Source organism: Chelonoidis abingdonii, chromosome 11 (assembly GCF_003597395.2).
Source record: "Chelonoidis abingdonii isolate Lonesome George chromosome 11, CheloAbing_2.0, whole genome shotgun sequence".
NCBI lineage: Eukaryota > Metazoa > Chordata > Testudines > Testudinidae > Chelonoidis > Chelonoidis abingdonii.
The window spans coordinates 49,944,553-49,959,366 of record NC_133779.1 but is presented as its reverse complement, the minus strand read 5'-3'; the positions used below and the strand labels follow the sequence as shown (position 1 = coordinate 49,959,366).

The 14,814-nt window shown below is 42.7% G+C and overlaps 1 protein-coding gene across 1 annotated transcript; it reads left to right on the top strand.

The window, feature by feature from the left end:
- Positions 1–6,878: 6,878 nt before the first annotated feature.
- On the top strand, positions 6,879–14,199 carry LOC116831876 (immunoglobulin gamma-1 heavy chain-like). The gene is made up of 6 exons (XM_032792218.2): positions 6,879–6,960; positions 8,161–8,499; positions 11,261–11,572; positions 12,856–12,969; positions 13,050–13,102; positions 14,134–14,199. The coding sequence occupies exons 1-6, from the start codon at positions 6,897–6,899 to the stop codon at positions 14,164–14,166; spliced, it is 915 nt and encodes a 304-aa protein (XP_032648109.1). The 5' UTR covers positions 6,879–6,896; the 3' UTR covers positions 14,167–14,199.
- The last annotated feature ends 615 nt before the right edge of the window (positions 14,200–14,814 follow it).

Below are 14,814 nucleotides of genomic sequence, written 5' to 3'. Positions count from 1 at the left end.
GTAAAAGTGGCTGCAGCGTGACTTCTAGAAATGATGCTAAAGCTAGCACAAGTGAATGGAAGTCCATCTAAACTGCAGCAAAACTCTGCTAAGCTACCACAAAAGTCCACATCCTCTTGCACTGGCTATTTTCTGAATGCTGTTCAGTAACACAAGGAGTTTTACCCTTGGAAGAGAAAATCAGATACTTGGCAAAGAGCATGTTTGTAGAAAACACAATGAAAGTCTGATACGCTGCTTCAGTGAAGGGTCATTTCTGATGAAGAACACGGCCCAGGAGAGTGCTATGGTGTAGATGGATATCAACTGACTGGGGTGGGGGAGAGTAGGGGAGGAACCCACAAGGGATGCTGTATTTCTTGCTGACTGTTGATGAATTAATATCAGACCCCGAGATAATATAGAGTACATTTTCAAAAGAACCTAAGTTGCATTGATTTTCTATGGTATTTATGCCCTTAATTCTGACACCTTTGAAAATTTGGCCCATAATGATTATGAGTAAGTATAAATACCCAAAGATAGGACAACAAAGAAGAGGATATTCTACCAAATACAGCATGCAGTGTTGGTTTCTAAAGGGTCAGAATAGTATGCAATATTGGTTAATGTGCCAATGTTGCAAGGTACAATGCATCCAGCACATGGCATGAAAAAACGAGGGAGTTATTTCCTGCACCCACCCATCCCTCTCCTGTATTTCCTGACAGCATGACACTAACCGGTAGTGATCATTTGGAGGCCAGCCTTGGAGGACTTTATTTGCCATTTAAATCACCAAAGTGAAAGCTGCAGATTTTTTCAGAAATGACAGAACTAACGCCTCCTTTTATACATTTCCAGAATATGGGAGAGGTTGGACTTTGCCATGTCACCCGTCTTCTTGCGCTGCAGGTTGGATCCAATCCTGCAACCTGTGCACATCCAGAACACCCACTGGGGCATGGATCTGTGCAGGATTGGTCCTTTTTGGCATCGCATTTTCAAAGCTGTAAAGGTGTCATGGGTTTTCTGAGAACCTGCTATGCCACCTATGCCATGGCACGTGGCCTGACTGAGGTGCAAAGTGGTAGGGGACTCATTCCTGGAGTGCCCCCTGGTGGTCCATTGTAGAATCAGGGTTGCATCCCTGCCTCAGTTTCTTGTACTCCATTCTGGGATGAAAGCTGTATCACTCAGCCTTCCTCTGAGACTCCAGCCGAGTCTCTCTCCTTCAGGGATTGTACGGGACCTCAGCCCACAGTTCCGCTGGTTCCCCATGGAATCCTTGCCTTAGGGTTGCCCCTACTCCTGGTTTTAGTGGGACTCTTTTACAGGTTTCTTCAGTCCCTTCCTTCAGCAGGTAGAAGCAAAAGAAATTAAAACAGGAACAAAAAGTAAAGTTAGTGCTGCCACCCAGGTCTGATGTCTCATCAATCTCTACCCCCTTCCACAAGGGGATGGCAGGAGGACCCAGGCATGCCCTTTCCTCTGGGTGCCACACCAGGGATCATATGTTAAGCAGTCAAAAAGACTTGTTTTTGTTTAAATCTCTGACTGCCTCCCTGAGCTGTTTCCTACCTCTGTACCTGACAGCCTCAGGTAGTGGCAGAGAATTCTTTTGCCTGGGCAGCTTTTTCCCCATCTGACCCTGTGGAGCTCCTCCCCCGTCTCTCTCCGACTACGTCTACACTGCGATAAACCTGCGGCGCCAAGTCTCAGAACCAGGGTCAACTGACACGGGCTTGCAGGGCTCAGACTATGAGGCTATACAATCTCAGTATAGATGCTCAGGCTGAAGCCAGGCTCTGAGTGAGACCTTGCAAGAGAGGAAGATCTCAGAGCCTGAGCGTCTACACTGTGATTTTATAGCACTGCAGCCCGAGCCCTGCAACCCTGTGCCAGCTGATCTGGATCAACCGTGCAGTGTAGACGTACCCAGAATCTCTGGGGCAGCTGCCCCACTCCAACTGGGTTGCAGCTTTTTATCCCAGCGGTTAAACCTGCCATTTATCTGCAGCTGGGGAAGTGATTGCTTCCTGTCTTAATCCTTTAGTATCTGCTGTCTTGTAGGGTCTATACACCTCATCACAGGGAGGATATAATGCCTCTCTCTGCCTCTTCTGTTACTACTGATCTTCTTTCTGGCTATCTCCTCCTTATTTGTACCATGACATTTAGTTTGTTGCTTGTTTAACCCACCTCTTGTTTCCTTTGTCTGTCCCTAAACCAGTGGAGGTGGTGAACATGTGGGTCACAATGGCTGGTTAGTTCATCATCTGAAAGAAAGAGTGAAGTCTCTTACCAAGCTCAAAGTGGAAAAGGGCATGTCTCACCACTGGTGCTACTCAGACACATCAAATTAGTAAGAAGCCCAGCAGGACCTTGAGGCTGATGGGAGATTTTCCATTGCAACCATTTTCAGTGGAAAAGTGAATCTGAAACAAAAAGTATTTTTTTTGCTGAAAAAATATCTGTTTTCCTTGGAAAATTTCGACTATTTGTTGAAAACTCAAAAACTAAAAAGTTTTAGTTTTTTCCTACAAACGTCAAAAATTTCTTTGTAAAAAATCACCCCAGTTTGTGACCAGTTCTTCTCTGGAGCACTTGGACAAAGGCAGGCAGATGCCTATGCTGAAAGGAAAAGTCAACCCCTCTGTCAGGTGTCAGCTAAGGCTAGATCAAATTCATTCATTAAAAAGTTGGACCCCCACTTTACAACTATAGGTTACATCACGCAGGAGCTTTCACAGGAAGGTCATTGCCGCAATGGTTTAAAGAGGCTTTCTGGGTAACATTAATAAGACTGATATGAATTATTTAAATGAAATACATCCAGGTGATGGCGAGAGATATGTAAACGATTTGCACTAAACTACAGCTAAACCCAAACTGAAACACCCCCTTTGGTGAAGTTGAGAAAACTGTTTCCTGTCTCCCTGCTCCGAGCTGAAAACAAAAATAGACAAACCATGCAGAGAGTCACAGTATTTCCGGCCAGACTCAAACAAGGAGCAGAGAGTCTCTTGGGATCAGATGTTTGGGTCAGATTTTTCAGCCCTATTTTCAAACTCAGGGCTAGAGCCTGTTGCTTCATTAAGCAAAAATCCCATTGATGTAGGTGGAAATTTTGCCTGAGTGAGGACCGCAGAATCACAACCCAAAGCATTTCAGACAGATACATATCCCAGCTAATCCCCCAAATCTCTTAAGGTTCAGTTGTCACTACTGGGGAAAATGCCATAGGGCAGTGGTTCTCAGCTAGAGGTGCGTGTACCCCTGAGGGTACATCAACTCATCTAGGTATTTGCCTAGGTTTACAACAGGCTATGTAAAAAGCGCTAGGAAAGTCAGTACAAACTAAAATTTCATAGAGACAATGACTTGTTTATACTGCTCCCTATACTGTACACTGAAATGTAAGTACAAGGTTTATATTTCAATTTATTTTTAAAATGAGAAAGTCAGCAATTTTTCAGTAAGTGTGCTGACACACGTGTGTTTTTATGTCTGATTGTGTAAGCAAGTAGCTTTTGAGTGAGGTGAAACTTGGGGGTATGCAAGACAAATCAGACTCCTGAAATGGGGACAGTAGCCTGGAAAGGTTGAGAGCCACTGCCATAGGGGACAGAGAATGCAAAGAGTACTGTACCATACTGTGCTATCTTCTCATGGAAGGCATGATATGGCCCACTGAGCCCTCATAAATACAGTCTTAGGCAAATACTTATGCCAGGGCTTAACTTTATTCCCTTTCGGAGTCCCATTGAAATCAATGGGATTACTCCCAGGAATACAGTTAGCACATGTCTGTACTAGCGCTTGCAGGACTAGGGCCACAGATCTACAAATGCTTTGTAACGTCTTTTTGTGCAGATGGGCTAAGATGATCTTTAGAAGCTAAGAGAAAAATAAGGAGATATATTTAGATCTACATGACAAAAACATGTACGCTATTTTTTTCCCCTGTGGTTCAGTGAGCGAGGAAATTCATTAACAAAGGCTGGTTCTTTTGTGGTGAAACCGTTAAGACAACAAGTGATTACAGACAACAAGACAATGAAGTGTTTTGCTCTCTGACAAACAAAAAAAGAGTGGCAAAAGTCGTGAGTTGACACTGACCACAGGTAGATGCAAATAACCCAGCAACCAGCTCTGTCTGAGCTTTTGCAAATGATTTTGATGCTCACAATATAGATATCCCCTTCCCTCCAAAAAGCCCAACTAAACAAACAAGCAAAGCGAAAAGCCCAGCTAACTGAAAAAACAAAAACAAAGAACCAGACAAAGAACCCCTATCAGCCCCCTGCAAGCCATCAAAACATCACCCTGCAACAAATTAGCCTAACTAAACAAACAAACTAAAAATAATAAAATCTAAAAAATTAAAACAAAACCCAACCCCAAATTCAGTTTTTATTCCCAGTAGGGAGGAGAGCCAGAGACTTCTTAAAGCCCACTAGAGACTTTACTTTGCTATTACTTTTATATGACAGGTACTCAGGTACGCTGGCTGTGGGTGACATGATAAAACCTGGAGACAGACCACTGATCTATGTTAAAAATACTCAGAGTTCTAGACTGCAGCCTGCCATCAATTTTTACACTATAGGGACATTCACTTCAAAGACAGTCCCAAGTGCAGAAGGGTCAATGGACATGGATAGCCTCATAAATACATTTTTCAAATGTAAAAGAAAAGAGATGTTGAATGAGCCCTTCTCTTTCCTAGAAGGTGCTCTTTGGGAGTGAGAGTATATTTATTAACTGCAGCAAACATTCTGGCTAATTGAAAACACAACAGTCCTTTCTGTTTGGCTGAGATAATCTGAATCATCTTCTAACAAAGGGGTTTTGCATAGTAAATTCCTGTGTATCAACTTGAAGAATGTACTGCTAAAAGTTCAGATATTCCAGACTGCCTTTCTAAAATCGGTTAGAACAGCTTAGACCCTGGTTAGGGGCTTTTTATCATAGAAATAAAAATCTAATGCCTACAGTAGCTTTAAACTTTGTCTTAACATTTAACATCCACTGAATTTTCATTAGTGAAGATCAATTTTATAGTGAATGTATATAAAAGAAATGCAACTGGGTGAAATATTCTCCATTTCCTTTAATTGAAATAATAAGGACCGAGCACATAAACAGTAGCCATAGAGCAGTCTATGGTTTTGTTGCAGCTCTCTCAAAGTTGAGGATTTTTATTTTAAATACAAGTAAATTTAGTAGCAGTGAAAGGAGAAAACACGGAACAGTTAAAGCATGATCAACGACATTGAAATCTTCTCTCATACAGCTCTACCAAGATGCCTGAATTGCTTCTCTGTTACAATTATAGCACAGATTATTGGCTTGACTGACAGGAATTTTATATGGGCATGTCAGCATCACATCATAAACATACCTGTATTATAAATACTTATCGTACTATAGAAGGAACAAATAAAATAAAAATAGTATAAACGTCCTTAGGATAAAGTGTGTCTCAGCATTGTCTAACTTTTGGTGTTTAAGGCATAGTATCTCTGCTGGTTCATATCCCATTGGGATGGAATTCAATGTACAGGTGGTTGGTTAGATGAGAAAAGTTTTGAAATTATTTTTAACCAAACATTCAGATTGCTTTAGCCTATTTTTGATGAGGAGATTGGCAAATATGTTAAATTCTCAAGATGTCGTGTTTTTTTAAGCCATCCACAAACTATCAAATAGCTGTATTAAAATATATATATATATATATATATATATATATATATAGACTGAAGCCAAGTGATGCATTCCCAATTAGACCGATCACATTTATAAAATGTAAAATGCACCAGGGTGTTTTTAAAATTTAAACTTGCCTATTAACCATCCACAGCTACTCCCTATAACATTTTACATTTCTAAGCACCGTGACAAATGCAACAGATGAGCTGCAGGTAGTAGCTGTCTTCTCCTAAATTTCAGGGGTGTTGAAATAGCCTGGGTCTGATATATGGGACATGGGCTAGTGAGGTCCGAGTGGCTGTTTGTGCCATACTGTATTAAACTTCCCATGAGACAGACATCAATGAGACATGATTTCCAACTGGTTTGTTAGAATATTCAAATATGTAAGATGACCATGTTTCCAAATACACGAGTGAAAAGTGTTTACAAAAGAGGAATTGGAATATCTCAGTGGGTATTTCAGTTCTTTTTTCTCTCTAACTCATTTTGAATGTTATTGCAAGGAACATGCATTAGGCACATACCTGTGTGATCCACAATTAGGGTATTTCCCAGAGATCTCAACTGGAATAACTGTATGTTTCCATTCTCTAGACCTATCCATTCCTTTCCCACCAGGTCTCTTCCCAAAACGTTTATCTCCAATAATAACTAAACAAGCTAATGTATTTTTGTACATTTCCCACACTTCCATAATGCATGACAAGCTTCTTCAATGATTCCCTCTATCCTTTGTTAAAATATCAGGGGGACTGTTCAGAGCTACGATGACACACCTTATTCTCTTTCTATGGGGGCTAACATCCCCCAGATATGTATGAATGTCTGAAACCCTGAAGCACAGAAAATAATCCACATAAGTTTCAGTCCAAAAAAGGGCTTGTCCCATCGATCCAATTGTGAGATGAAAAATTCCTTTTAAAATACACACTCTGCTGTCACACAGTCAGACCCAGAATTTGTTGTGTAATGAATTTTAGAGGCAACTGAATATTATTCCCCAGGTTTGCCCTGCTGGCTGTCAGAGTAAGATTTTGAATGGGGTTATTAATATCTCCTGGCCCTCTCCTTTGTCACACATGTTGCCCCCACAGAACTTTAAGAGGAAATATGACATCTTCCTCCCCACGTGAGGAAGTCTTTCATCAAGAGATCCATTAACTAACAGGCATCTACCATTCTCAGATCATCAACTTTGCATGACTGAAGAAAGCCAGAAAATGTCCTACCAGATCGTTTGGATGATTCTATTCTGTCTGCAGAGTAAGTATTTTACCTGATATTTCATGCTTGTTTTGTACCTTGCTACAAAAAATTACTTTCATGTGCAAAGATCTTCTGAAATACGGGTAACACCAAGAGGAGCTGATGGGGAGAGCTAAACAGTCATATGTTTTAGTTCACCAACTGAAATCCTAAGAGAGGTAATGAAATACTGTGTTGTGCTCTCCACAACACCTTGAATATAGTTTAACATTTTGGATACTGTAATGGATTGTTGTTCAAAATCCAGTTCTCTTTTATGCTCATGGCTTCCAGGGGCATTAGTCTTTTTTTAAAGGTAATCAAAAATATGATTTTTAGCCTGAACATCTAAGATAATAAAATACTCCATTTCATGTACAATTTTGGTCAAATAACATTAATGTTACTGTTTTTAACTCTGATTCAAGGTTAATATGAATGAGAGAATGCAGTCTAGTGAACAGAGCAGAGGACCCAGGAGTCAGAACACTTGGGTTCTATTCAAAATCGTGACACTGATTTGCAGGACCCTCACCAAATCTCTCCACTTACCTGTGATACAGTTTCTCCAGCTGTACACAGGGATAATATTTCATCATCTCACAGGAACATTGTGAGACTTAACTCATTAATAGCTGCAAAGCAGTTTGATTATCATGTGACAGGCTCTAAGTGCCGAATATTATTAGGGTGACCAGATAACAAGTGTGAAAAATTGAGACACTTTTTGGAGGAGTATAGTTGTGTATATAGGACACAGCCCCTAATATTGGAATGGTCCCAGTAATATTGCGATGTCAGGTCACCCTAAATATTATTCATTAGTATGATTGTGAGGTTTAATTAATTGTGGTAAGTGCTTCAATGTCTTTGGATGAGAGGTGATGTAGATGTGCAAAGGGACTGATAATCATCCATGCATGCAGAGTGATTATTGTTTATGTTACAGCTATGCCACACTTGACAATACGGCAAAAAATACTATACTAGAAAAAAATTCAGCAACATTATGTTTAGTTTAAAATACATCAATTTTGCTATAGTGTATATGAATCCTAAGAAAATGCATAAGTACACAAATAAAGTTAACCCACTCCCAATTTTTAAAACAATGGGCATTTTGCTAGGAGCAGATGACATGTTATATTGAATATATTGCAAAGGGTGAGTCTCTTACAAGTGATTATTGTGTTCATGTTTTTGTGTTCCTTTTTCTAGTGACTGCTTCACAGGAAGGGATATCAATCCAACAGAGCCTAGCACAGATCTTTCTAGCCTCTGGAAAAACTGCAGAGATACACTGTAAGCTTTCAACAAGAAGACAGTACGTGTTCTGGTACAAAGAGCTTCAGAATGGAAGTTTACATTGGATTTACCAGAGTTATGAGTTTGCTACACCTCCACATGAAAAATACTCGAGTAAAGTGAACAGTCAGACAAACACGTTTACTCTGATTATAAGCAACGTACAAAGAAATGACTCGGGGGTGTATTACTGTGGCCTTGCTGTATATGTACATCCCAACTTTGGGACAGGGACCAGGCTGATTGTCACAGGTGAGTTTCCAGTGGGTTGGGACAATGACATTCCAGAGGTCTGAGGGGTTCTGAGCAGAGCTGTGACTAGGCATTTTAGCGCCTGGGGCAAGCCCTATTGGGTTTTGTCTTGCCCTGGTGACTGGGCTGGCTGGGGTTGCTGCGGGAATGGCCCAGCCATTGGCTCCAGAGCCGATCCCTGAGAGCTGCCCCAGCCCCAACAGAGCAGGGTCAGGGCAAGTGGAGGCCAACTGAGTCACGTTTTTCCCGGCCCTTCTGCCTCCTGCTGCCCCTGAGAATTTCCCAGCCAGGCTCCTGCAGGGATAAAAATGGCTGTGGGGTGCTGCGGTGACTCAGAGCTGAGCTGAACTGAGTTGCCGAGCCCAGATCCCCCAAGCACCAGCCTCTGCCGCAAGCCCAGACCAGGAGCCATGCCTATAAGCCCCCTGTTGCTGGTGGTGGCCTGCACCACCCAATGCCAGGCTAAGGGGCTCGCTGTGCTGGGGATCCCCCAGTTTCTAGATCAGGGTGGGGGCACTGCACCTGCTGCAGGTGCCGGGATGGCTGATTGCATTCCCTGCTTGGACAGCTCCAGCAGTGGTGCCACCAGGGATTCTGAGAGCTAGGGGACAGGAGCGTATAGGGGAGAGAGAGGAACAAGGACAAGGGTGGCTTGGGGCAGGGGCAGTGACTGTGGGGCTGTGTGGGGAGATGGGGAGGGGGACATGGGAACCCAAGAGCTGCGGTTGAAGGGGAGCCTGGGAGGCAGGTATGGAGAGACCTTCAGGGGTCCTGAAGGGCTTGGCAGAGCCTTTGGGGCCCTCGTGGGGAGGGAGCAGAAGGGGCAGGAGGGATCCAATCTTTCCTTTCTGCCCCATTTTTCCACCCCTGTAACTTTGCACCCTGGGCGGCTGCCCCGCTTGCCCCGTCCTGGTTATGGCCCTGGTTCTGAGACAGAATCTTGCAACTGTGATTATCTGACCACCACCCACTCCCCCTGTTTTGGTTTTAAGTTATCAGTATTTATGTCGAGAGGTAGAACGATTCAGGTAATGGATACTGTACGAAACTGTGAATTAGGAAACCTGGATTGTAATCCTGAATCATTAGCAGCCCATCACTCTGCAACTAAAATGGGGTAATGACTCTTACTCGCCTCTGTAGAGTGCTTTGATATCTAACTACTGATGAGATACGGTCTCCTACAGTATTCTTGCCGGCAAGTTAAAGAAGTATGGGCTGGATGAATGGACTATAAGGTAGATAGAAAGCTGACTAGATAATCGGGCTCAACGGATAGTGATCAATGGCTCCATGTCTAGTTGGCAGCCGGTTTCCAGCGGAGTGCCCCAAGGGTCGGTCCTGGGGCCGGTTTTGTTCAATATCTTCATTAATGATCTGGAGGATGAGTGGACTGCACTCTCAGCAAGTTTGCAGATGACACTAAACTGGGAGGAGTGGTGGATGCGCTGGAGGGTAGGAATAGGATACAGAGGGACTAGATCAAATGAGAGACTGGGGCCAAAAGACTCTGGAGAGGTTCAACAGGAAAGGGAGAGCCTGCATGAGGAGGAAGAATCCCCATGCGAGCCTCACGACTAAGGACCAATGAATGCAACAGTTCTGCAGAAAAGGAGCCTAAGGGGTTCAGTGGATAAAAGCTGAATAGTAAGTTGAAGTGTGCCTTGTAATGCAAAGAAGGTAGTGGCATTTGGGGCTGTATAAGTAGGGGCAAGACCAATAGGGATGTGTATTCCTCTATTCACTGTGAGGCTCATCTGTAACATGTGTCAGTTTTCGGACCCACTACAAGAAGGATGGAAAATTGGAAAGAGTCGAGGGAGGCAACAAAATGATAGGGGGCTGGAGCATATGACTTATGAGGAGAGGCTGAGGGAACTGGGATTGTTTGTCTGCAGGAGAGAAGAATGAGGGGGGATTTGATAGCTGCTTTCAACTACCTGAAGGGGGGTTCCAAAGAAGATGGATTTTGACCGTTTTCAGTGGTAGCAGATGACAGAACAAAGAGTAATGGTCTCAACTTTCAGTGGGGGAGGTTTAGGTTGGATATTAGGAAAAACTTTTTCATGAGGAGGGTGGTGAAGCACTGGAATGGGTTCCCGAGGGAGGTGGTGGAATCTCCTTCCTTAGAGCTTTTTAAGGCCTGGTTTGACAAAGCCCTGGCTGGGATGATTTAGTTGGGAATTGGTCCTGCTTTGAGCAGGGGGTGGACTAAATGACCTTCTGAGGTCCCTTCCAACCCTGATATTCTATGATTCTAAGTGCACCAGTTCTAGCTGTTATTACTATCCTACCTTCTGATAGGCTGCATCTTCCTGCTGGCCTTATAAAACTTTATTAATCCGGCTCTTCACTGGGCATTCACTGAAGCTTCATGAAAGGATTCCCGCCGTGTGGTTTGCATGGGGAAGCTTTTTCCTCGAGAAACTAAGCAGGAGCTGAACATAAGAATACAGTGTAGTAAAGAGATGTCTAATTTTTGAATCTCCACCCTCTGCAGGTATTCAGAATATTTAGATCATCAAGGAGCCAGGGGGAACCGTTTGGGGTGGGACGAAGGAGTGTAATGGGATGAAATTAATAAGAAAAATCCCCTTTGTGCAGTGGAAGTCCCACCAGTTAAGACATGTAAGACTAGACTAGACAATGCACTAGATATTTAAAATATATTCTACTGGCAGGGGTAGGAGCTGGGTAGGGACTTGCTGAGCTACCGTGACAGCCTTTCCAGACTCTATTTTGAGTAACAACTCTTTTTTAGATGCCTCTGAGCCGAGACTTTCCATCCTGGTTCCCTCCACACCAGAGGATGCTGAGCTTCCCCCTGTCATACCTCTGCTCTGCCTGCTCTCTGATTTCACTCCTCCCTGGAGTGAAGTTCTCTGGGACACTGGTGAGGAAGTGTCTGAGGGTCTGATGGATGCTGGAGCCATAGATGGGGAAGGGATCTTTAGTGTTTCGAGCCTAACGACAATCCCTTCTGAGATGTGGAAGCAGGAGATGACCTGCACTTGTACAGCCAAGGAAAGCAGCATGGGGAGAAGCATCAGTGCTACAGTCTCCAAGGAAACAGGTCCAGTATCGTATCCTATTTATATTTGGTGTCTGGTGAAAACTTCACCTCAGGTCAGGACAAATACACAGATTTAAAGGGTTACTGCTGAGCTAAATAACTAAAATGAGAGGGAGGGGATACTAGGTATAAAAACTACCTAGAGGGCTTGAATTGTGGGAAATACAAGGTGGGTGAGGTAATATCTTTTATTGGACCAACTCTGTTGGTGAAAGAAACAAGTCTCAGCTACTTAGAGCTCTTCTTCAGGCCTGTGTAGCTCTACAGCTTGTTTCTTTCACCAACGGAAGTGGGTTCAATAAAAGATATGACTCCACCCACCTGGCCTCTCTAATATCCTGGGACCAACACAGCCACGGCATCAAATTGTGAGAGAATGTTCTGGTAGTTCCTCTGTCATCTGCCTTTCCTTGCTCTCTTTTCAAACCATTTTTCAATGAGCAGTTGTAAGAAGTGGGTCCAGTGCCAAAACTGCTCCTAGCTCTCTCTCTCCCTCCTTATGGCCCTGCTTGAAAGCCCATTGAAGTCAATGAAAAGATTCACACAGACTTCAGTCAGTCTTGGGTCAGGCGCTGTCTGAGCACTGCTTCTACAAGTGTTTGAGGAGTGTTAATGCCAAGGAGACAGGAGAATGGCTTGGGGGCTCCGAGATGGAATAACTAGGACAATGGGAGTGAACTGAGCAAAGGAAAAAGGAGGATGAATACCCAGGATTCCCAATAATTAGATCTATTGGGTTGTGGGATTGTCTCTCAAGTGACAAGGATGAAGCCCTATTTAAAGTTGGACTGGATAAAGCACTAGTGATTATACTGTAGGGACTAGTCAGGGAGGTGAACTACATGAGACCTACAATTACAGGCCTTTGCTATCGCTAACATTTATGCTTCTACCATGCTCCCTAAAATGGTTTTCATTCCAATTCAGTTTAACTCATTCTAGTCATCAGTGGAACAGTGATTCTCAGACTGGATCAGTGATTCTTAAATGAATCACCTCTTGATAAAATAATGTACAGTGCAGGCAAGCAGAGTTAATAAATAAAAAGACTTAGCTTACCTCAGGCTACCAATGGCCTGAATCCAGCACCAAGTGGTCAACTGGCCCCACCTGGAGGTGGGGAGTGTGACAATGACCTGAGACGGTAGATTTTGGAGGTAAGGTCTCACTTCTGTGCATGGCGTTCCAGGAGAAGTAGATGACATGGTCCCACTCTTTTTAATGGGATCTTTCCACTAACAAATCTTTGCTTAGCACCTAATGTTGTTCTCTTCTCTCTGCAGATGAGGCCATGGAAGAAAACTGCAATTATGTGTTATATGTTGGGCTGTCTTGTATTTTCATCCTTGTCGTCATCCAGCTGCTGATCCTGCTCTTCAGAAAGTGTCCCTCCAGAGGTAACTTGTTTATAACTCTATCTGCTAAGAAGCAGCCATTCATCACATATCCCTGTAACTGTCCTTTTGTGCTTCTCCAGCAGGGAGAGCTTTGCAAACTGGGAATCAAATACCCATGAGGCACATTCCACAGGTAAAAGTACTTTTTTAGCCACTGGCACATCAGAAAGATATAGTAAATTCATAGTGTGTTAAACTAGTGTCCTGGCCAAGTTCCGACACTAGTGGCTACATTCCGACTACTTGATTTCCTCTGACGCTCACATGAAGAAGCTAGTCTTTCATTTCCCTCCTAATGTAGACAGCAACTGCTTTGTAGGGTTGCCAGTGCAGAATTGCTATTGTATTACCACATTCCCGCCTGCCTGAGTGGTGGATGAAGCAGTGCTTTTTATGCTTCTTTATGAATTTTACATGGACCAAAAAAGAAAAAAAGTCTGAACAGTTGGTCACATTCATCCAAATGTTGCTCTAAGTTACATGGTCATAAATCGAGTTACCCCCTCATTGGTATTAGTGGAATTACTCAAATCAACATTGGTCTGGCAGAATTTGGCCTAAATATTTTTTACTCTCCCATAATTCAAAAGCAGGCCAACTAATGGTCTGCAAACTTAAAAAAAAAAAAAAAAAAAAATCACATCAGGGCCCAAACTAGACATTAAAACATTTAATCCTTCTAGGAATTTTTAGAAGGAAAGATGACTGAAAATAGGAATTCAGAATGGAACAGCTCTAACAACAGAGCACAGGGATCTAATTCTTGTAGCAGATTCACTGATGCAATTCCAATCCCACTGACTGTCTTGCAGTAATGGAGATGAGAATTTAGCTTGTGGTTACTACTGCATCTTTTGGGTCATATTTCTCTGTCATTTGCAACAGCCCATTGACTTCAGTGAAGTTATTGTGCATTTATGCCAGTGTAGATGAGAGCTGAATCTAACCTCTTTTTTGTAAAACGCTTCTACACAATATTCTGCTCTCACTTACATTGACATAAAGTTGAATTTCATTGACTTCAGCGGAGTTACTCTAGTTTTACATCAGTGAGAGTGAGAGTAGAATTTGGTTTCTTGTCTTGTTACCGAATAAGTAGTACTAGTTAAATGTATGATTCGCATTAAGAATATTAATATCTGGCCTTTCCTTTTTCTGTTCCAGACCGAGTATGCAGCTGTGAGGTATAATAAATGAAAAGTGCCTTTTTAACTGATATGGTCTGACAAAATTATTTATAGAGTTTAAAAAAGCTATGCATGAGGGAAAAATGAAAGTGAAAGAACTTCTGAGTCTAATATCTGCACTTTAATTACTAAGACATGAGGTGGCTGGGCTTAAAATACAACTTGTTATAGACTCACAGACTTTAAAGGTCAGAAGGGACCATTATGATCTTCTAGTCTGACCACCTGCACAATGCAGGCCACAGAATCTCACCCACTCACTCCTGTAACAAACTCCTGATCTATGTCTGAGCTACTGAAGTCCTGAACTTGTGGTTTAAAGACGTCAAGGTGCAGAGAATCCTGCAGCAAGTGACCGTGCCCCACACTGCCAACGAAGGCTAAAAACCCAGGAAAATGTTATAATGTACCAGTCTTCAAACCATTTTTGACATCACATATTTAAATAAATTGTTTTCTTTATGGTTATTGTGGAAAATAACTTGTTCTGTTATCCCCACATCATTAATGTCAGTGGGAGCTTCGTCATTGACTTCTATGAGCATAGGACTGAGCCTTTAAACAGGATTGGTTTACATATTTACACAAGGGATTTGATCCTATATTCCTTGTGCCCCCAAAGTCCCACTGAAGTAGATGGGAGCTTATGGTACACTGG

Coding starts and splice junctions, on each gene's coding strand:
- LOC116831876 (XM_032792218.2), top strand. CDS start 6,897: ATGACTGAAGAAAGCCAGAAAATGTCCTACCAGATCGTTTGGATGATT. Junction 6,961..8,160: donor GATTCTATTCTGTCTGCAGA/GTAAGTATTTTA, acceptor TCCTTTTTCTAG/TGACTGCTTCACAGGAAGGG. Junction 8,500..11,260: donor GACCAGGCTGATTGTCACAG/GTGAGTTTCCAG, acceptor ACTCTTTTTTAG/ATGCCTCTGAGCCGAGACTT.